This window comes from Sciurus carolinensis, chromosome 9, assembly GCF_902686445.1.
Source record: "Sciurus carolinensis chromosome 9, mSciCar1.2, whole genome shotgun sequence".
NCBI classification, from domain to species: Eukaryota; Metazoa; Chordata; class Mammalia; order Rodentia; family Sciuridae; genus Sciurus; species Sciurus carolinensis.
The window spans coordinates 76679511-76703121 of NC_062221.1; the positions used below are offsets into that span (position 1 = coordinate 76679511).

General features: G+C 33.2%; 1 protein-coding gene across 2 annotated transcripts in view; it reads left to right on the forward strand.

Moving 5' to 3' along the window:
- Nucleotides 1-23611, forward strand: part of Lsamp (limbic system associated membrane protein) — a 596100-nt gene that overhangs the window by 322254 nt on the left and 250235 nt on the right. For both annotated transcript variants that reach the window (XM_047564164.1, XM_047564165.1), the window contains exon 2: nucleotides 10413-10645. In XM_047564164.1, the coding sequence (XP_047420120.1) occupies nucleotides 10413-10645 (233 nt within the window). The remainder of the gene's footprint in view (nucleotides 1-10412; nucleotides 10646-23611) is intronic.

The window sequence follows — 23611 nt, forward strand, 5'->3', positions numbered from 1 at the left end:
AAAAAAACATGGAAGATAATAAGTTTCAGCTCAGAATATGTTGAATTTGAGGTGCCTTCAGAGATTTACATGAAACAGGTGAGTATGTTGTATTTAGATTTAATCAGATGAAGTGTAATTAAAGGCCCAATACTAAAGAAATATAATAGAATACTCTATAAGGTCAGGAAGAAAGAAAAGTATAATCCTGCAGGACAACAATTTATAAAAGGTGAGAAAAGAAAGAGGTGAACATTATGGAAATTGAGACGTGATGGGAGTTAGGAGGAGAGACAAGAAAATGTCTGGTGAATGATACACAAAGTTTTGAAGAGAATAGTAGCAATACTTAATGTAAGCCCATTGGATTTGGCAATTAGTGGATAACCAAAGTACTTCTAATAGTGGTCCCGACAGAATCATGCAAATGTGACGTCCATGTAGGGAAATGGACATTATTAATTAGGCAGTATAAATCATGCCGCTAGACAGATCAGATTCCTAAAGCACATATTAAGATTTCAGTAGAGTTCCTGTTGCTATATCAAGAGGTCTTGACCATAAATGCTAATGATTAATCCAGAAGAAATGGAGGAACAATTTCAAAACAAAACCTTATTAATTTCCACTTAGATTCAGCTATTTCTCTCATTCTTCCTGTCTTTTCATTTACCTACCATCTTTCAGGAATTGCTGTGAGGGAAGATGCCTCTGTATAATACATTTTCAAAGCTAGATGGGCCTAGAGACAGAGAGTCATAGGTGAAATATGAATCCCCTTAGGGTGAAAAGGATTTTAAGTCATAGGGTATCTCTTAGGACTCATACCTTGAACACTACTATGAACATCCACAGCTCTCTCTTGAAGTCACACTGGCTATGAAATTTCAGTTAACTTATATGGTAGATGTAGCATTACCAGAAGCAATGGTCTTTGACTTCCTCTCTCATTCTTTCAAATCTACATACCAACTACCTCCCTTCACCTCCATTATGCTATGGGGTCAATGCTTTATGTAGGCTGTGAATTGTAGGCACTTATATCATTCTATAGTGTGAGTAGATTGAAGTCATTACAAGAGCTCTCGTAGATGGGTTTCATTCAAACTCTCCAGCTCTTGCTTTTATTCCAATTCTTTCAGTAACTTCTAAAGCTATTCTTGATCATCTGGCTCCAATTCCCATTCATGACCTGATTGTTGATCTGTTCAAGTTTTCAGAAAAAAAAGGTTTAGATTGGGGTGGGGGAATATAATGGGGAGAGAAAAGGAAAAAAAAAAACACTAAAATAGGTTGTCACACAAGGGTGAAGGCCTTCTCAGATCATTGTCCTTTGAAAGACAATGCCCTGGGGAAAAAAAAGTAATTTTGAAGACAGAAAATGAAGGTGAGGTGAAGTAGAAAGTGGGTGATAGAAAATCAAACATGGAAGTAAGAAAAATCCTTATAATTCTCCATGTGAGCTGTGTCCTTGTGATTTATATGCAATCATCCGTGATCTATCAGCTACTTGTCATCTGGGGGAGGGGACCACTGTATTTCCTTCACCTATGATGGATCTGTTTGATAATATCTCCTTCAATTTGCAGTTTCTGGAGTCCCCTATTTCATACCTGTATTCACAAAATGCATGTTAAAAAGTGAATACTTTTTTGCTCTTTATATTTATCTGCCTTTAACTTTATCTCTTTTACCTGTATTCTACCAGTGAAGGTAAACTAAACATCAGAACCCCTTTCTAATGGTAGTTTTGATGGGCAGGGTCATTACTCATTTATATTTTTACATACATACTTTCTATATGTTGACTGTGTAATAGTATGCATGCTGTATCTATGAGCTGTCATGTCTTAGCACAATTTGATCTGAATTATATCTAAGTGTATGTAATGCAATGATGAGTCATATTATAATGTGGTTCTGCTCCAATGATACCATTTTCATAATGTGTGTATGATAAGACTATAAAGTAAGGGGCTAGGTTTTCAAGTGAGACTTATGGAAAACAGTCTTCTAACTTTATAGCCATGCTTTGTACATCAGAATGCTCATCCTAAGTGCTTTATAATTTATTGTACACACTTTTATTTCTCCTTACTGCTGGAATGAGATAAAGAATAAACCCTATGGTACAGACCACATATTTTTCCCTTCTGGAATTTAGCATACTTTTGATATTTACTTTGTAATGACTCAAAAGGTAACAGAGTTTTCTTCAAATAGTTGTGGAATTGTTTTCAATTGCATAGTGAGTATTTAAACTGCATATCAGAGCCAGGATCCCAAGACTAATTTTACTCTTTCAAAGATACAACTAAAGGCTGCATTTTTTTTTCCTTCTAAATAAAGAGATTTTTCAGAGAATGGAGACTCATAGGGAGAATCAAAACAAAAGGAAGTTTAAAATTACTGCTCATCTTCTCTCAACCATATGGGGTGGAAAGAGGAGAATCTTTAGTTCATTGGAGAGTAAAGGTTTGGGGATTATTCCTACTTCACTGAGAGTATAATTACCACTCCTGAGAAGGCATAGATAGGCCTGTTCTTGCAACCCGAGGGTTCACAAAACATACAAAGCATAAAGTATGTCTTCTCCAATCCAGGAGGAACCACAATTCTGCCAGCAGATCTCTGCAGATCACAAAGCACAACATAGACCGACTGTTGTCCTCCATTCAGACTGTCCTTGAGAGACAGCCATAGGTGGGCTCTGCCTTTTATGAAACAAACTGGATCTGATGAAAGTTATGAAGCATCTAAAACCTGAGCTGTCTATGCACAAGTATCCCAATACCCCTTTTAAGATGTTCTAGAGATGGAATTAGAGCCTTAGTTTATACTGCTGAACTGTAACCAGGCTGCACCATACCAGCTTCAAGTTAAATTTTATGGGCTAAATGGGATCCATTGGTTATAGGAAGGGACCAAGGAAGAATCAGATATAAGAACATGCAGAACCCTAAAATATTTCCCTAGAGGTGTCTATTAATAAGCAAGGGTTGAATTTAACCATAGTATCTTGAAGTTGCTAAATTTAACAAAAATTGAAGTTTCTACAGAATGAATGTCCAAGTTTTGGAGTAAGGAGCAACATGGGGGGAAAATTTGTTAGATTCTTTCAAAACTCACTTGGTACTACAAATATACTAACCTATTCAATAATCATAACTGTCTAAGAAAATAGTAGCTATTTCCATGTTGCAGAGGAGAAATACTGAATCTCTTCCACAATATCAGACATCCTCAGACCAGGTTCTGCTCTGTATATTTAAAATTAACCCACACATCATATAATCCCTTAACTCTCCAAGTCACAGTTGTTTTAAGTGTCAAAATAAAAATTCCTGCCTTATTCTTTTATAGTCTTATAATATCACAATGTGATATTTCTGAGCTTTTCATGATAATAAAACATTAGGTGAACATTAGATACCATTATTTCAGGCATATCTCAGAGGATTTGCAGGTTTAATTCTAGCCCACCACAATAAAGCAAGTGTCATGAATTTTGGGGTTTCCTAATTTATACAAGTTATTTTTACACTATACTAATAATCCATTAAGTGTGTAATAGCATTATGTCTAAAAAAAAAGTATAAATCTTAATTTTAAAATACTTTATTCCTGAAAATATAAAAGTAAAGCTGGAAGCAATGGAGCCAGCAAGTTGAAATTGCCTGTTGCAGCAAAGACCAGTAGGGGTTCCTGAGGGTCAGCGGTAATTCCCAAGTTTTTTTTTTTTTTTTTAATTTCATACTAAATCTAATCTTAGAACATGGTAATGAAGCAGAGATGATCCAGAATGATTGATAATTCAAAATTCCTTAAATTCAGTATTTAACTAACTTGGTATTTTTAAAATGTGTTTGCATAGTTCTTGGAATTCATTATACTTAAAATAATGTTGCAAAGCCAGACAAAGGACTCCTAACTCAGAATCTGAGACTGGGATATTTTCATGATGGTTTATGCCATCCTCTGCTTAGAAATTTCCCTGATTCCACACTTTAATGCTGGTAATATATAGCATCACTTCCCAGACCAATTATCTTTCCTTCTAGAATGAAATGATTCTATGATAGTTTTGCTGATTCACTAAGGGTTTTATTTGTAGGATTGAAGTTTCAAAGCAAATGGTATAAAAATAAAGGGCCAACACGTTCTCAAAGATTTCCTTCCCATCTACATCTTGAATCTTCCACATTTTACAAAAGAGGGAGATTTGCAAATGTGGAAAAATAATAAAGCTTAATTTTTAAGAAGTTTTCCTAGGAACAAAAAAGTTAATAATTTCTAAAAAATCAAAATTTTCCACAACTGAATCAATTTTCCCTTACCTGTCCTGGGTGTTACTGATCCATTTTTATAAAGGGAGTAAAATAAAATACTAAGGTTAAATGATTTGTCAGGCACTAAATTAGGAACCAAGCAAGTTATAACTTGTCTTTTACCATCAATACTGTACAAGATTATAGTGTAATACAATTATGATGCTAAAATTAAATAGCAGAAAGGGCTTGATTCCTTAAATACTGACTTAATACATTTTTAGTTTTAATTGACACAAATAACTGCATATATTTATGAAGTACAGTGAGATTTCAATACATATATACAATACATAATGACCAAATCAGGGTAACTGGCCTATTACCTTAACCATACATAATTGTGTGTGTGTGTGTGTGTGTGTGAAACATTTGAAATCATTTTAGCAATTTTTACATATTCAAATAAAATACAAACTTAGAATCAAAGCATCCCTAGGCCTTAGTGCCTCTGTCCTGAACCTGACTTACAGTTCAGAGACTTTGCTGGTGTCAGTCAAAGATCTCATACAGCAAGAAGCATATGCTTATGAAAACATGCCTTTGCATAATAGATGTTTGTCCTGTGACTCTGGATATTTAAACCAAGAGATCAAGATCCACCTCAGTTTTTCAACCTTGACACTGTCAAAATTTTGGGTAGAATATATCTTTTATATATTCTCCACATAAAGACATGGTGAGATATTTGGCAAACATCCCTGGCCTCTGCCCACTAGAGACCAGTAGCAAGATCTCCCTCCTCAGTTGTGACTAACAACAAATGCCTCCAGAACTTGCTTATGTCAGTGGGGGCATGAACTATTCCATTTGGGATCCCTTACCTAACCATCCTTTCTTAATTTAAGAAACAAATAAATCTCTTCTACTCATCCACTTACAATGCACCCAGATCCTATAATTTGAAAGAAGAAATACAGCTAACTAGTGAGAGATTAAGTCAAATATATTTATTTTTTTTATCAATCAATAGATATCAGATTATACTCTTGAGAAATACAGAAAATTTGTATAAAGCTAAGTTTGGATAAATACTAATGCTAAGTTAGTATGTTTTTAGCCAATAATGCTAGTTAAATGTGAAGAGGTGTCTAGTAGCAATTGAACAGGCTTAATATCTAGTCGATGTGTATCACTTTCCTGGCGGACCCTAAAGGTAAATAGGTTATTAAGTAATCTATAAGTGCAAAACTGAATTTAGCATTTTTTTCCTCCAATTATATTCATCATTTTAGAGGTATAATCCCCAGTTTTTTGAAGTGTGAGTGGAATTGTCAATGTACCTGTTCATACAAGTCTGCATAATATACTTGGTATAAAATCTTTGCAGAGATCCAATGCTCAAGATTTTTACGAGTGCATTGATTTTTCATGACACTTTTATGGATTCAGATATACTGAATGGAGAAGTTAAAAATATGTCTGCTTACCTTTCCTGTTATTTTTAAAGCTGATTTTAAAAAAAAAGTTTTATAGTTAAGGTAGGTGACCCACCTAATATTCGAGGGTTCATGGTTAAACTGGGCAAACTTCTGCACTCTTATTTAGTGCTTTATACTTCTTTCCTTGCTTTCTTACATTCCAGAAATAATCTTTCTTTGTAGTGACAAGGAGCACATTTATTCCTTCTTCATTTTCACTTCAATACTACACTTAATGATTCTTCTAAAATTTTCTTTGTATCAGATCATTTTAATTATTTCTTAAGAAATGTTAAAATAGTTGTCAAATTATTCTTTACCTATTAGATAATTGATTAATATCTGATAGATGACCTAATAGCAATTCATTAAATTTGGTGTAGTTTTTCCACATTTCTGCAAGTATCTATTGCATGGATAATGTTTAGACCACTAATCGGTTTGGACTGGATAGGTACATTATAAGAGGATCACTGTCTTTAATAAACTTATGAGTGAAGCTCAGTAGAAATAACCAATGTAATGCAGAGTATTATAAGGTAATGACAAGGAGCCAAGTGAAAGGGCATCTAAGACTTTCTGTAGAAGAGGCAGTCTGTATTATAACCCTGCATTCTTAGCTACCAGCAAGAAATTCCACCCAAAATGAAATGACAATCTCTGACTTTCTGTGTGGCACAAACGCCCACTCTGTTCAGGGTGTAGTCCTTTCTAACTTTTAGAATAATTTACAAAATTTGAGCTCCTTGAACAAACATTCTATTTAGTCATACAACATATAATGCGAACTGTTTTTATTTTATATTATTATTATTGTAATTATTATTAGTAGTAGTACAAGTAGTACTGGGGATTGAACCCAGAAGTCCTTTACCACTGAGCCACATCCCCAGGCCTTTTATTTTATTTTATTATTTTGAGACAGGATCTCACTAAGTTGCTTAGGGCCTTGCTAAGTTGCTGAAGCTGACCTTGAACTTGCAATCTTCCTGTCTCAGCCTCCCGAACCACTGGGATTAGAGGCATGCACCACTGTACCTGGCTACACCAACAGCTTCTTTACAATTTTCCTGCTTTAGCCCAGACTGATTTGGGAGATAAAATGATTAGTTATACAATTCTGCACTGTCCAGTATTGGAACATCATTCGAGGTGGGTGATATTTTATTATTATCCTAGTACTATGGCATGGCCCTAGAGTCCTCATTTACTTTGCAGGCCTGCCTAACACAGAGGAGCAAACTCACCTCCTCAATGCAAGCCCATGATACTTTTTGTTAAGCCAGTGAATGCTGAGAGCCTGGGTCTGCATTTAGATCAGCCATTCTTTTTTCCCTATAGCCTGGCAATCTGTGATTACCCTGTGTGACTGATTATTTTCACTTAAAAAAACATAGGATATCCTACGAATTGAGACTACTACTTTGGCACTTACCATCTTTCTCTTATCGACTAAATACTTTCTATGGTTTAAAAAGTTACCACCTTAAATCAAGATTTGAAAATGTAAAACTAATAATAGTATAGTTCTGAAATCACATTATTCTTTTGTTCATTTTTCAATAAGTTGTGGTCACATTATAGAGGGACTTATTTCTTGTTTGTAGGGTCAATACATTTACTTTGGAACTTTTGACCACATAAAAAAGAACCCTGAAAGAACTGGAGAAGTAATTTTTTAAACGTTATATTGTGCTCTGGTGCTTAGAGTTTAACTAAATACAAATCAATAAAATGTATATTCTAATATGCTTTCCATTCATTTGTAAGTAAAACATAAAATTAAAAATCAAATAAGGACAAGAATAAATGTACACTAAATCTTGGCTAAATAAAAGGAAAGGTAAAAATACATTGTATTTTAGATTGTCGTGACAAAATTCCCACATAATCCATTGTTTCAGTAGATGCATTTTTATGGGTCTGGCAATTTTGCTGAAATAGTCGATTACTTTCTTAGGTAAGATAGATCTGAACAGTCTCAGAGAATAATTTGGAATAATGATCTATGTGATTTTAACTTTTCCATGGATAAAAATTGCTAAAATGTCAAAGGAACCTAAAGTCCTGACTTTGAAACTCAACCTTGTGCTGATAAAGAAATTCACCCGATTTATTTGTGGATATTGTAGGGTAGGTTTTAAATTGGGGATATTGAATATAAGGAACCCTATATTCTGTATCTGTATGTGTGACTTTGTTAGTTTACATGACAGGCATTTACCTAGAGCCTATATTATTACAGATTTGTTTTTGCACATATTCATGAGAATGGCTTAAAAATCTATGTCTTGGTTTAATTTATAGACTATATTTGTGTTATATTAGTGTCAAATATATTATATATATATTTTTAATGAGCATATCAAGGCCATATTCTGGGCTAAGAATAATTAGGGTACTTGTCTGTGATACAGCAAGTCAGGTCATTGCTGTGTTGAGCTGCACGAGTGAGAAAGCAAAAGGGAAACCTGCTGGGGGATTTAAAATACATTTGCACAGATAAATTTTTGTCCTCAGTAGAAAAGAAAAACATCATAACTTTACATTCCAGACTTTCATTAATAGTATAGAAAACAGGAAGCAGTTTATTGATTAATTCATAAGTGCCTTTAAATTGAGAGGTTTTGGGAACACCACCAAGGACATAGAAGTGATATCTCAAAAAATTAGAGCAAAAAAGCTAAAATCAAGCCTGAAAAGAAGAAGCAAGCATCTATGAAGTGAAGTGAGCTTTCTTCTCCTCATAGGACCTCTAAATTCTCAAACACATGGAGTTGTTCACAATTATATTTGCATGGCTGAGAAACATATTCTGGGAAGTAGGGATTCTAAATGATATTAAATCTGTCTACGTTAATAAAACAAATAGGTAAAGCAGAGAAGGAAGACCTGTGTATCTTGACACATAAATCAAATTCTCATTTGAAATAAAAAAGATTCACCTAAAAATAGTGGGAGAAAGTGGTCTTCTATGATGGAATATTACTCAACTTTAAAGAAGAATGAAATTATGGCATTTTCTGGTAAGTGGACGAAGTTGGAGAATATCATGCTAAGCGAAATAAGCCAAAGGTTGAATGTTTTCTCTTATATGAGGATGCTAATTCACAATAAGAAGGGGAAGCACTACGGAAGAATACAGTTACTTTAGATTAGGTAGAGGGGAGTGAAGGGAGGGGAAGGGTTATGAGGACAGAAAATATAGTAGATTGAAACAGACATTACCTGATATACAAATATGACTGCATGACTGATGTGATCCTACAATATGTACAATCAGAAAAATGAAAAATTATATTCCACTTACATATGATTTATCAAAATTCATAAATGCATTCAATTGTCATGTATAACTAATTACAACAAATAAAAAATTATTTTTAAAGACTCAACAGTTTTCCTCCATACGTAGATACAAATTGGCCTCTAAGTCCCTCTGTGGTCAGCTTGTGGATTACGTACCAATTTCCTTTCTATGCATGGATAAGGAATCTCTATTCCTGGCTGTTTTGACCTGAGGGAAATACCTGGATTTGACTCCATTTAGGAAATACAGGGGAACATGGTGTTTTAATTGTTCTGCTGTCCTACTCCTGGCTCTTTCTGTCTATCCCTTTATACCCCAGAGTTTTGAGCAGCTGGTTCTGCAGCTGTGAACAGTGTCTGGAACCATCTTCCTGTGGGGCAGTCATAAATCTTGCCAAGGGATACAAAGAGAGACTTTTTCTTCTCTTTCTTCCTTTTATTTATTTATTGTGTGTTTGATTTTTTTCATTGTCAGATTTTCTGCTGGAAAACTGAAAGAAAAAAACTTCATTCACCATGAAGCATTTATTCCTTCTCTGCTAACCTGTTCTTTGCCCCCTTCTTTGAAGTTTCAGAAAGGGATAATTTTAGTTTACTAGAAAAATCATTTAGCAAACATTTATCCTTCACCTTCTCTGGAGTGACCTACAAAATTGTTTCTTCGTCTCCTTTGAAAAACTGCATTCATTCAATATGACCAGAAATGCTGGGAGCAAAGTACCTTGTCATTAGACAAACTGCTGCTCTCAGCAGCTGGAACTAGACTTGTGCCAGATGATGTTGCTTTGATTTCCTTGATCCAACATGTATCCACTTATCCTTGGACTTGCTGACACACTTCTCATTCCTGGGAGTATGCACTTTAAACTACTAAGGGTCAGAAGTCAACTCTGAAATCTAGTCTTATTCCTGCAGCGATGGAGCATATCTTGAACCTACTATCATGCAAGACTTTAAGAAACACTTAGGAAAGAATACAATACAAGATGGAGTAAAAGTGACATGGTATCAATTGTATAATTCTCAAAAATACTTCAGCAAATAGAGTTCTGTGTGAATGAATGACCTTTTCCTAAACAAGTTGAAGGTAATCCAGGAGGAAGTCAATACTCATTTAATATTATTGGCCTGAATTACTAATACTCAGAATGTTTATTGCTGAACCAAATCTAATATAATGACATTCATCCACTGGATGGTAATTAGATCTTAAAGGAAACAGTGAAGATACTAAGGACCCTAAGAAATGTCATGGCAATGATTCATTATGCATATAATTATTTTTCTTGATTGATCTTGTTGAGTCCAATCATGCAGAGAATGAAAGCAGATAAATTATGGTTAAGCCACTAACATTATTACTCTGCTCTGACAGATGTGTTGTAGAAGACAAGAATTCGAAGGTGGCCTGGTTGAACCGTTCTGGTATCATTTTTGCTGGACATGACAAGTGGTCTCTGGATCCCCGGGTTGAGCTGGAGAAACGCCACTCTCTGGAATACAGTCTCCGCATCCAGAAGGTGGATGTCTACGATGAGGGTTCCTACACATGCTCCGTACAGACACAGCATGAGCCCAAGACCTCCCAAGTTTACTTGATTGTGCAAGGTAAGCAAAGGGTGAGATACAAGGATGGTAAGGAAGAGATGCAGTTCTAGAGTAATCATAATGTATAAAATATTTGCAAAATTCTTTCTAAAAAGGAAAAACTTTCAAATTCAGTATTGCACTTAAGTATCAGTTTTTCTTCTAGAAAATGCATTTTAAATGAGAGGGCTAAGGAGAATACAGAGAGTACCCTTGCCATTGTGAGCCAGTGCCTTTGACAAGATTTTCTCCTAGTTCAGAGTATAAAAACACACAGAAAAAGTCACAGATATCAAAACCAGGTAAAGAACATACAGAATTCTTAGAACTACAGGAAGTTCACTTTACCACCCTACTAGGTACCCATGCTTCACCAAACTTAAGAAAGTTTGATTTTACCTGCCCTCACCTTAAAGATTATCATTAATTATCTGTTTTTATGACAGCAAAAATCTTTTGGAACAATGAAAGTCCCCAAGAGGCCTTGATATCAACTTTCCAGCTTTATGTGATTTCTATCTTCACTAAATAACAAATGACTTGTGAGCAAGTCCAGTGACAAGGAACTTCAAAGTCATTGGGGACAATTTGCTTTGACACTGGGGTTTCCACAGGCACATCTGAGTCGTGGTTTTACAGAATGCAAACCCTAAATGGCATACGCTTGCTCCTAAACTATAGCTCCCTTGAGTCCCTTTTCTCAAAATTGCAAAATGAAAACAAAGCTGATCAGCTGCAAAATTTTATTGCAAGTAAATTCAAACCACCAGCAGTTTCAATCCATCTATCAGGAAAGATCTAAACACTAACAAATATTAGGGCTGTGTTCATGTATTCTTGATTTACAATTTTATGTAAATTTAATGCAAATTAGGCATGGCCCTAGGGCTCCTGTCAGGATTCCAGTGCAGTCAGTGATGTGGCAAAGTTTAACTGTAGCTTCTATTAATGTGTTATGGAATTGATTATTGCTGTGTTTAAATTATTGCTCTTCCAGATCTTCTGATTAATAGATTGAAGCTAGAATAAAATACATCAGAGACTGGCTGATGCAACAGTGGTTTAGTCATGTGACCTCTATCTTGGTCCATTTTCAATGACTGACAACTTCATTTTATTCTTTATAAAAGGCATGTCTAAAAAAAAAAGAAAAAAGGCATGTCTACTGGTTTGCAAAGTTCCATTCACAATCGAAGCATAGTATACCTTCCTTGTACTTTAGTGAAGAGTACATGAGCTCTGTAATAACTACTTTACTTAAGGTTCTTCAGAACAGGTTTTATCTAATGACCTGTTAGTAATATTATCTTGTGATTTTTCTCCTTTGATATGTGATGTATTTCATTCATATATTTATTTATAATGTTTTATGCTTAAAAATCCTGCTTAATTATGAGACTTTTAAAATACAATTTTAGTATCTTTATAACTTTTATTGTCATTAGGAGGATCTTAGGGACCACAACAGATATTTTGTATTATCCTATACTAAATAAAATTGAATAATCTGACTATTGTATTTCTTGATGAGGAGGAGATGAGAAAAGAAATCATTAAGTTTAGATTCTTTGCCCAAGGTCACACAGAGAATTCAAGGAGCAATTGAGAAATAAGCAGACCTGGAATCAAATCTGAAATACTTTCATTATGATTTTTAAGAACTACTGTAAGAATTTTTATTTAAGTCTGAACTGACACCCACAATTCCCTCTTTTATTTTATTATTTTCTTATCCATTTGTGTAATTTTAAGCTACAAACATGACCTTCACAAGAGGGTTAAAACCGGAACTCATATCTTATTGTACATATATTCATACCATGGCAGTGCTAGTGAAAATAAAGTTAGCATAATATTAAATGTTGGAGAAGAGCTACATATTATCAATTGTCTTACTTAATTTTTATATTACTTTAAAGTAGATGTTAATACTTTTAAATGTGTATTAAAAGTTTTATACATACAAAAAAAGTTAAAGTTCAGAGACAATAAAAAACACACCCAAAGCACCCTCTTGGCTTAGGAAAGAGTTGCAAACTCATTTCTATCTGATTCAAGAAAACATATTTTTTTCTACTTTATCATATTGCTCTGAAAGAAGCAACAAGGAGAAAACCCTTTATTTATATGCGAAATGCAAACAGAATTGTCTCTTCCTGTAGCCTGAATCATTGAGAGGGACCTTTTAGGCAATTGTGTAGATGTTGGCATGTGATCCCTAGTACTAGATGTCTGCCACTTCCCTTTAGGATATTCAATTTTGAGGTTGTCAGAGGATTCATTCATTTACATTATTTATTCCCCCTGATTCCTACTCTATCAATCATCTGTATGTGGTTTTTTCCACATTCAAGATTTTCCTTCTATGTATGAGTGACATCACTCTTGCTCAGACCCATAGCCCCTTCCTTCAGACTCTAAGAGCTTTCTGAATTTTTAATGTCCTTCCTTGATTACCCTCCATTGTTCTCTCAATTCATGTAATTAGAAATTCAACAAATACTATATTCTTTTTCTTTAATCAATGATGAGGACACACTTAACTTAAAGGAGCTCTGAGATACCACTACCAAACCATGACTCTGCAGTTAACACTGCTTGATTCAGATACTTTCCTTCATGTTACATCTGTAAAGTTGAAATAAAATGATTTAATTTCCTTAAAGCTCACTTTTGCCACATGTAAAGTAGAGATAAAAATTAATAATTTTAAATCCTCCTAAACTTATCATAAGAATTAAGTTAGGTGACCACTTAGCCTGATGTCTGGAGAGGATGTGTCCTAACTGCATATATGGTGATGATGGTGATGATGCAGAACAAGATAGTACTGTTGCTGCTCCAGTATTTCTGTAAGACTTACTCTTGTGCTGGGGTACACCCCAGAATCAAACAGCTGTTTTGAAATTCTTATGATTGGCGTGGGCTCAGGTCTGCTTCTTTGGCACTCTAGAAGACTTTTTGGACCTGTATCACTTTAAAGTTCTTACCTATATTTATTAAAGACGTTGACGCAAACATCTTTAATGTTTGAGTCAACAATGAAGTTCATATCAATAGCACTTAGAGTGTTTGTTCAATTTTAGATTGGTGAAACCTCCTCAGGACTGCTGATTCACTAGATCAGGATAGTGTCTGAGAATATGCATTTATAACAAGTTCCCAGGTGATGCTGATACTGCTGATATAAGGATCACAAAAAATTTTGGGAACCACAGTACCAAAAGGTTTATATACTTTAAGAGAAAAAAAAATTACATAGGCAAGTCATACTGCATAATTTTACTCATTTTTAGATAGTAGTGCAGCTCCAAATAGTCCTAAAATTAATCTTCTTAGACATGAGATGGAGAACAGATAGAATGATAAGTACCTTACATTTCATGCCCCACTTTAGTCCCTCAAAGATGCTTACATAACTTATCCCCATGGAATGAAAATCTGTCTCTCCCTAAACTGTCCTTTTTCAGGTGTTGAAGCAGAAAACAAAATGATTGTGGCATACTGGTTCATGATGGTCACCACGGATGAAATATACTTTTTGAAATAAATATGCTGTGATTTTTCACTAGACTCTGTCTAAATAATAGCTATACACACCTTCCTCATAAGGTGAACTGATGAAAGTTTTGCATTAGCAAATACAAAAATGTAGAGTGACCTTTGAGATACCTTCTAATTTCTTGATATTAGATATTGCATCTGTGTAAGTCAAGGGTACCCAGATACAAACATGTATTTGAGATACTTAATAAATGGAGAGACCCATATCTAAAGCCAGATTTTTTGTTTCCCATGCTAGCTACTTTACAGAGTCCAAGATCAAAGATTAAAAACATCACCCTTAACTTCATTAAAATAAACAGATGAATATTAATGCATCATTTCCATTAATAACTTATTTTTCTCCAAAAGTTACCCTCCTGTGATTTCACTATCTTTCTTATCATATTGATATGGAAGCATGTGTTAAGGCAATGTTTCTCTAGATATGATCCTTGATAACTTGCAGCCAAGTCAACATTATAGTTGCTTGTACTTGTTAAAATGCAGATATCTGTGAACTACATCCAGAACAACTGAATTAGAATCCTTGTGGATGGGGTCAAAATTGCAAATACATTGTGCTTTGCAGGTGATTCAGACACACAAAACAAAATCAAGAACTACTATTCTAGAGATCTAAACAATCAAAAAAAGAGACTTACTGCTGCCTGCCTGCTCATTTTCCCATATGACATCGCATCAAATTATATCTACAAATTCGTACAGCAGGTACTAGAGGATTGTAATAATAGTATTTTAAAATAAAATAAAATAAACCAGTGAATTTATCAAAAAACAGTAATCAAAGAGGGAGGAGGGTATGAAAAATGGTGGAATGAGACAGACTTCATTATCCTTGGCACATGTCTGATTACATGAATACTATGAATCTACATCATACACAACCATAGAAACGAAGTGATGTACCCTATCTGTGTACAATGAATCAAAATGCAGTTTGTAAAAATAAAAAAATGAATAAAGTAAAATTTAAAAAAAGAATAAAACAAAACTGTAATCAATCAGGGTGCTAGGGAATAATGACCCTAAAAATGAGTGTAACTGTTAAAAAAAATTCCATGTATATATGAATACCAAGAAAATTATAATATGAAGGTATATTTTAAATGTGAATCTTATTTTTAAATACTCCATTCACCCTACTAACTTTCATCTTACCTTGAATGTATATGCCTAGTACCATATAATTCATAGATTGATATCTATTATACACACACACACACACACACACACACATACACATACATAAACATAATATGGAAATGGTCATTTCTATGCTGAGTATTCAACTTTATTTTTATGCCATTATAGTTTATTAACTTTGTTTTCAAAATGGTGTAATGTAGAAAAAACTAATATTGGAGTGGTTTTTTACCATGTTAGAGTTTAAAAATGTATTAAAAATAAATTCTTAAGTTTCACTATAGAATTAATAGAACCCCAGAAATTTTTCTCACCACTATGAATCAAATAATACACATTGCTGATGGTAGTATTTTGATTATTTGTCATGACATTTATTGCATAATTACCATAATTAAAATAATATAATTGTGAAATGATGTGAGAGTGAGATTCCTTATAGGACCAACATGCTTAGTTCTTCTTTTAATTCCCATCCTTAAAATGTGACAATTCCTGAATCTCATTAATCTTCTTTTAATTTAATAATTGAAAACCCAAATAAGCACAAATTAATTTTTTCATGAGGAATAATCTAGAACCTATTATTTCCAGAATCAAATTTTTAGAAGTCAGTTTTACAATTCTGTTAAACATTTCTAATGCTAACCAAAATCTATTCACAGAGCTGTAAGGAAGTTTTTTTTTTTCTCTCTCAATCCCTTTCTTCTTTTCTTCTTTTGTTACTTAATTCTTTCTCCCTTTCCTCCTATTCTTTCCTTCCTTAATAAACATTATGTTGCATTGATTATTAATTAAATAATTGATCATTCCTACAAAATTCTATACAAGTTTTGCCAGTGCATTGTAATTGAATTTAGACTGTAGCGCTTCTCATTTTTAAGCATTCTAATAAAATAAGAATTTGAAATCTTCATTAGTTATATTTGTTCTTAAGGTTAATTCTCTTGATTAATGAGATTCCTAGTAATTAGCTGGAATTATTGTTTGGACACTATATGCTAAAGTCTAATAATTTTCCTACTCTATAACTTAATTTTTCAGACAATAGCCTCTTGATTGGCTGTTAGTAGATCAGGTTCAGTCTTAAAAGACATTTAATATCCATTACAGCATAAAGGTAGTTAATGTAAAGGAAGAAGTTATGTTTGAGGGGAAATATTTGGTAATATTTCCTCATGCTGACATCTATTCTTGACATTAACTTGACATTCTTGTCGAAGGAGGAATTCAAGTTTTATCAAAGTCAATCCCATCTACTCATAATTATTTTTTATTTCCAAGTCTTCGCTATGTATCTTTAACCCACTTTTAAGTTATTAGAGAGTTCACATCCACACACTGTCCAATCCAAACTGCATTTGTCCTTCTTGAAGACAATTGTCATCTCAAAGATGAGAAAAAATAAGAGAAGAGAGAAAATGTTATTGTATTACCAGCAGTGGCAACAGAGAGGTCTCAGCAAGAAACTGTTGACTTCATGTAAAAAAGAAAGCTACTTGAAGACTGGAACTAATGAACATTCAGCTACATACTCTAATCTTAAATCATTGCAGCAGATTTGGAGGTAGATATTTATTCCATATTGGATTTGCATATAATATCTGGTAGATATTATAATGATGTACAGTATGAATGACAAATTATTTTTACTTAAATTTTCATAATATCACATATAGCTACTCACACAGATCTCATTTTTAAAGAGTTTATCTGAACATTTAAATAAGTATATATACTTCCAAATATTTTAAAATAGTACCATAAGCCACTATAAATCATAATCATGTAGCATTTATATTTTCCATATATTACTAAAACACCAAACTCTAAAATTATTGAAAGCAACTTTTTAAATTTGCATGTTTAAAAGCTCAAGAAAGAATTTATCTTTACACATACAAATACTCACACCATATGTTTCTTTCTCTATATATACGGACCACATAATATATATATATTTATATGTACACACACACATATATGAGTATATGTAAAATTATACCATACACACAAACACACACACTTTACTTATATCAGTTTGCTATAAACAAGTAGAATTTATTTTTGGACAACAATGTAACAGATGATATGATCTTTCTAAAATTTTTCCAGTTCGAGGCCTGCATGAATGACAGATGACTTAAAGGTACAAAACACAGTGAGTCTCCTTTCTTGCTTTTTATTCAAAAAGCTATTAGGCAGTGTAGTGGAAAAGCAGTCCAAACTGTGTCAGGGGCTATCCAAGGAGGACTTCTGATTGGTGGCATCTCTGAAAGGCCAAACAAGAAGTTCCAAACAAGAAAGTAGCTGAGTGGGGAGGAATCCAGTAAGGTTAGGACCTTGGGTACATTCAAAAGAAGTGAACAAGTAAATAAATATGTTTTGGAATAATTTCTCATTGTTGAAGAAGAAACACGTAACTAGGGAGAATGAGGAAACTGGAATGACTCCTGTGGTTTTGGGTTGAAATTAGGCTTTTTAGTACTTATTCATGAGGTATTTATTATTTTAATGGGGGTGAGAGAGAGACATATGTGTATGTAATTCATAGCCCTACCATTGAGAGGCCAAGGAGCACTGACACCCTCATAGCATGAGTGTTCCTAGTACCTAGCATCCAGATGTGCCTCACTATCCATGGAAAGGAACAAAGATTACTTGGAGAAGTAACTGATTCAGGACTGGGTGAAGGAGTGAATATTATGAATGTAGAACATCTTTTGTGCAGGAAAATAAAGAAATACTCAAAGTATAATGATACATACCAAAGGAACAGAGAAACCTACTTGAAAGAGACTTCTATCAGCTGAGTCTGGGATGATTGTGGTATCACAATAAATGATTGTAATATCACAATAAATGATCGTGATATAATATAATACATGTATAATAGCATATATAATAAATTATAAGCTAGTTATTAATTAAAGAAAAGATAAGTTCCTTTCTTAGAATACTGACTAATAAATGTAGAAGAAATGATGAAAATTGAAAATTATCATTTGCCAATCACCACAGAAATAATTGATGCAGGCAAAAAATATCCATTGATTCTAAAACTTGCAGGTGAAAATAAAATCAGGAATGAAAATTTTACATAATCTCAAAGTAACTCCCCACAAAGTATTTATTCAGACAAAGGGGAAAAAGAATAATTAAGAAAACTAGAGAAACTTAGCTGATACATTACCAATCAAGTGCTCAAAGTGGACACTACCAGAATTAATACTAACTGTATCAAGTGCCAGAAGATAGGAAGCAATCAAAACACAGCATCATTTCTGTGATATTTCTTCCAAATTCTGATTCTAACCATGAGAGGACATTAGGCACATCCAAGCTGATGTTATAGAGCAGTACTGTCCTCTAATCTTCATAAATATCAGCACCATGAAAGTCAGGAAAGATGAAAGAACTAGGAAAGAGATTAGGAAGATACTACAATTAGGTATAATAGCTGATTTTACATGAGACCTTTATGCTGGAAAAGATATGATGGAGCAATAATAAAACAAATGGAGTTATTAGGTACATGGGAATTTTTTGTAAAACTCTTATGATTTTTCAGTAAATATAAATTATTTCAAAATAAAATGAAACAAGCTATAATAATTAAGACAAGTAATAAAATTAGTGAACAAAATCCAAAATAGTATTTAATATGGCATAATCAAACAGTATTTTCAAGCTTAATATTATAAATATATGTAAATACAATCCCCAAAAAAACAAAGGACAAATGTTTTCTCTGATATGTGGAAGTTGTCCCAAAATAAGGAGGAGAGGGGAAGAATAGAAGTTCAGCAAAATATACAAAGAGGAATGGAGAGAAGGGAGGGGGATGGGAAAGAAAAGTCAGTAGAATGATTCTGAAATAATTTCCTATGTACGTACATGAATACACCACATTGAATCCCACCATTGTGTACATGTACAAGACCAGGGTCTTAATTAGAATAAGATATATTCCATGCTTGTGTAATTGTATCAGTATGGACTATTCTGTCATGCTTAATTAAAAAGAACCAATAAAATTAAAAAATATATATTTTAAAATATTACATTAAAAGTCAAATGAAAAAACATGAGATAATGCCAATAACTACCAAAATACACATGACATAACCTCTTGAATTCTTAAATATTCAATAAATTTGGTGAGGTAAGTATAGACTATATCTTTCTTAACATGAAAAAGACAATGACAGCAATTAAAGTTAAGAATAGGAATACCAACAATCATTATTGTTATTTGACATGAGTTTGAAGAGCTCAAGAAAATAAAATGAAAAGATTTAATTGAGAGGAAATAAGTAATCAATACCTCTCAGTAATTATAATTAATAACTAAACAAATGCTTATAAATTTGTGACAAAGAATATTAACACTAATAAGAGCTTAATATGTATGCTGTCCGGTTAACTGAAGAAATACATAAAATCAATAGTATTTATGTGTTTATTATAATTAAATATAAGTATATACTCACAAAATTGCAAAAATTAAAAACATTTAAGAATGAATTAGCAGGGTGCAGTAGTGCACACCTATAATTCCAGCAATTTGAGAGGCTGAGACAGCAGTTTTGCAAGTTTGAGATTAGGTTCAGCAATTAAAAAATACCCTCAGCAACTTCATGTTCATGTTTCAAAATAAAAACCAAAAAGGACAGGGGATGTAGCTCAGTGGTAAAGTGCCCCCAGGTTTAATCTCCAGTACTCAGAAGAAAAAAAAAATTAAAGAATTAAATAAGCAAGGTAGAGAACCTAACTGCAGAAATTTAGAGATTAAAGGAACAAGTTTTAGTTTTTTTTTTTTTAATGGAACAAAGTAATTCTTGAATGGTAACATAAATAATATTAAAGATGTAAAGATGTAAAAAATATACAGATGGTACCAGGTCACAGAGACCCACACCTGTAATCCAGTGGCTTAGGAGGCTGAGGCAGGAGAATCATGAGTTCAAACCCAGATTCAACAAAAGTGAAGTGCTAAGCAACTCAGTGATACCGTCTCAAAATAAAATACAAAAAATAAGGCTGGGGATATAGTTCAGTTGTTGAGTGCTCCTGAATTCAATCCCTGGTACCCTCCCCCCCCCAAAAAAAGTTACATGTACACATACAGATAGTAATTTTCCTCAAGGTAAATGGAATTTTTCATGTACCTAAAAATTACTTGGGAGACTTTTGTTCAAATTAGTCTGAGCATATCAAGTTACAAATGAAGAATGGATGGACATAAACAGCCAACTTTTTAAAAATGTAATTGTTAATTGCCTTTATGTTTTTTTCTGTAAAATATCTGTCCAATTCCTTGATCCATTTATTGATTGGGTTCTTTGTAAAGTTTTGTAAGTTCTTTATAAATTTTGGAGATAAGTACTCTATCTGAAGTATGTGTGGAAAAGATTTTCTCCCACGCTGTAGGCTCTTTCTTCACATTCTTGATTGTATAAACAACTCTAAGATTTCATCTTTCTCCAATTAGAATTGCTATTATCAAGAGCACAAACAAAAATAGATGTTAGCATGGATGTGGGGGAAAAAGGCACACTTTTACATTGCTGGTGGAGTTGCAAATTGGTGCAGCCACTCTGGAAAGCAGTATGGAGAATCCTCAGGAAACTTGGAATGGACCCACATTTTGACCCAGTTATCCCACTCCTTGGTTTATAACCAAAAGACTTAAAATCAGCATACTATAGTAACACAGCCACATCAATGTTTATAGCAGCTCAGTTCACAATAGCTAGATTGTGGAACCAAACTAGATGCCCTTCAACAGATGAATGAATAAAAAGAACTGTGGTATATATATACAACAGAATATTATTCAACCATAAAGAAGAAAAATATGGCATTTGCAAATAAATGGATGGAATTGGAGAATATCATGCTAAGTGAAATAAGCCAATCCCAAAAAAGCAAAGGCCAAATGTTTTCCCTGATAAGTGGAGAATGATACATAATGGGGGTAGGGGTGTGGGTAGTGAAAGAAGAATGGGGGAACTTCAGATTATGTAGAAGGAAATGAAAGGGAGGTGGGGTATGAAAAATGGTGGGATGAGACAGATATCATTACCCTATGTATAAATGATTACAAGAATGGTATGAATCTACATTGTGCACAACCATAGAAACGAAATGATGTACCCCATTTGTGTACAATGAATCAAAATGCAGTCTATAAAAAATTAAAAATAAATAATTTTTTAAAATGTAATTGTTTTATTGGGGAAGATTACCTATGCTAGATGCCAAAATATTTTATGAAGCCAGGCATGGTGGTACATGCTTATAATCCAAGAAACTTGGGAGACTGAGGCAAGAGGATTGCAAGTTTAAAACCAGCTTCAGCAATTTAGCAAGACCCTGTCTAGAAAAATAAATGTGCTAAATGTGCTGTGGATTTGGCTCAGTGGTTAAGTGTTCCTGGGTTCATTCCCCAGTAACCAAAAAAAAAAACCAAAATTATACACACACACACACACACACACACACACACACACACATATATATATGAGTCAAAACAGTATGTTTGATTTAACAATGATCAAGTCAGTAGATTAAAGTGAAAGACCGAAAGTTATCACATATAATACAAGATTTTTTAAATCATGAAGAAACTATGATTAAGAAATAATTTGAATAAATTAATGGAAGAAAAATAAAGTTATTTTTTACTGAATAAGTACTCATAAAAATTGATGCCATGTTTTTTAAAATTCTAAAAGTAAGAAATAAAGCAAAAAACTAGAAGATTCAATAAATATGTATTTCATTTCAGAGTGAGGAAGGCTTGGTTGGCATAAAAGTAAATGATAAGACAAGAAACAATCCTGAATAAATTTGACTATATGGATATACATAAATATATAAAATTAAGAGAAGTAGCAAAGTTATTGCAACACAAAATAGGTGATAAAGTTTTCATACCTTTGATAAATGAACAGATTTCAACAGATAATTAAAAAAATATGGAAAAAATCAATAAAGAAAATATAGCTAAAATTTGTCAAAGGATATAGATTGCCAATCTATAACAGAACACATGCAACTAGAAAACATAGGAATTTATTTAAAAACTCAGCAATAATTAAAGAAATGCAAAGTAAAAGAGGAACAAATTGTTATTTTTTTAAAATACCAGTGCTGCAAAAGGGTTAACAAAATGAGGATATCCAGAATTGGCAAATCAATAGGAGAACTAACACTTTTATATCTCCCTGTTGAGAGTGTAAATTAGTGGAAACTTTCCCTAGGGAAAAGTAGGGATGTCTCTCAAATTTTTAAATTATATATCTATCATCTGACCCAGTAATTCATCTGACATGAATGTGTAGAAAGAAAATCATTTGAAATGCAAAAATAGATTGGTGTACTAAGTGGTCATTGCAGAATTATTTTTTTTAAATATTATGAAAAATCATTCCAAATATTGAGAAGAAGGACTTGAGAAATTACATTGGGGATATTTCCCTACTATTAATGTGGACATTATAGTGGCTGTTCAGCATCTAAACCTCTTTCTTACATTTGGAAATTTATATCCTTGTCAACTGGTGCCAGTTGGAGCAGTGGGTTAATGTGGAAGTGGTTGAATCACTGATGTCCCAACAAGGCCTGGATCCATTCATGGATCTCTGTTGAGGCCGGCGGGAATGTCAGTGTCTTGTGTTCCCATTCACCGTTGGTCCTGCCCCTCTCATAAGATGTTCTAGAATAATTTTCATTGTACTGCTTTCCCAATCATGTGAGCTGGAATGAGTTCCTTTCTATACTAGATAGCCAGAGATGTTTTCTATTTCATTCAAATAAAAGCACTTGAGCTATGCAACTAATCAGCCATTAACCATCATATTTTAGAAAGCAATTTATTAAATGATATACATCTATGCAATTTATGGTTAAATGTAGTGCCACTTTCTAAAACAGTATCATCAATAGGATACATTTTGCAAACTCAAGTCACTCACATCATATGCACTCATATATCCATTAGAAAAAAAAAAGTAGAATGAAATATAACAAATAATTTTACAATGATTTGGGGAATGTTGGCTTCATAGATAAAATTTCATATTATTTTGTTTCTAATTTTATGTGTGTGCTGTTTGTCTATATTTTAGCTGGAGAATAACTCAATAATTTTTTAAAAATAATGAACTTATGACTATTGAAAGGACAAACTATCAGAAAAAAATTCTTAGATTTCTTATGCCTTCCTCCTTTTTATTTTTCTTTTATTTTTCCTTCTTCAGCTCTCCATCA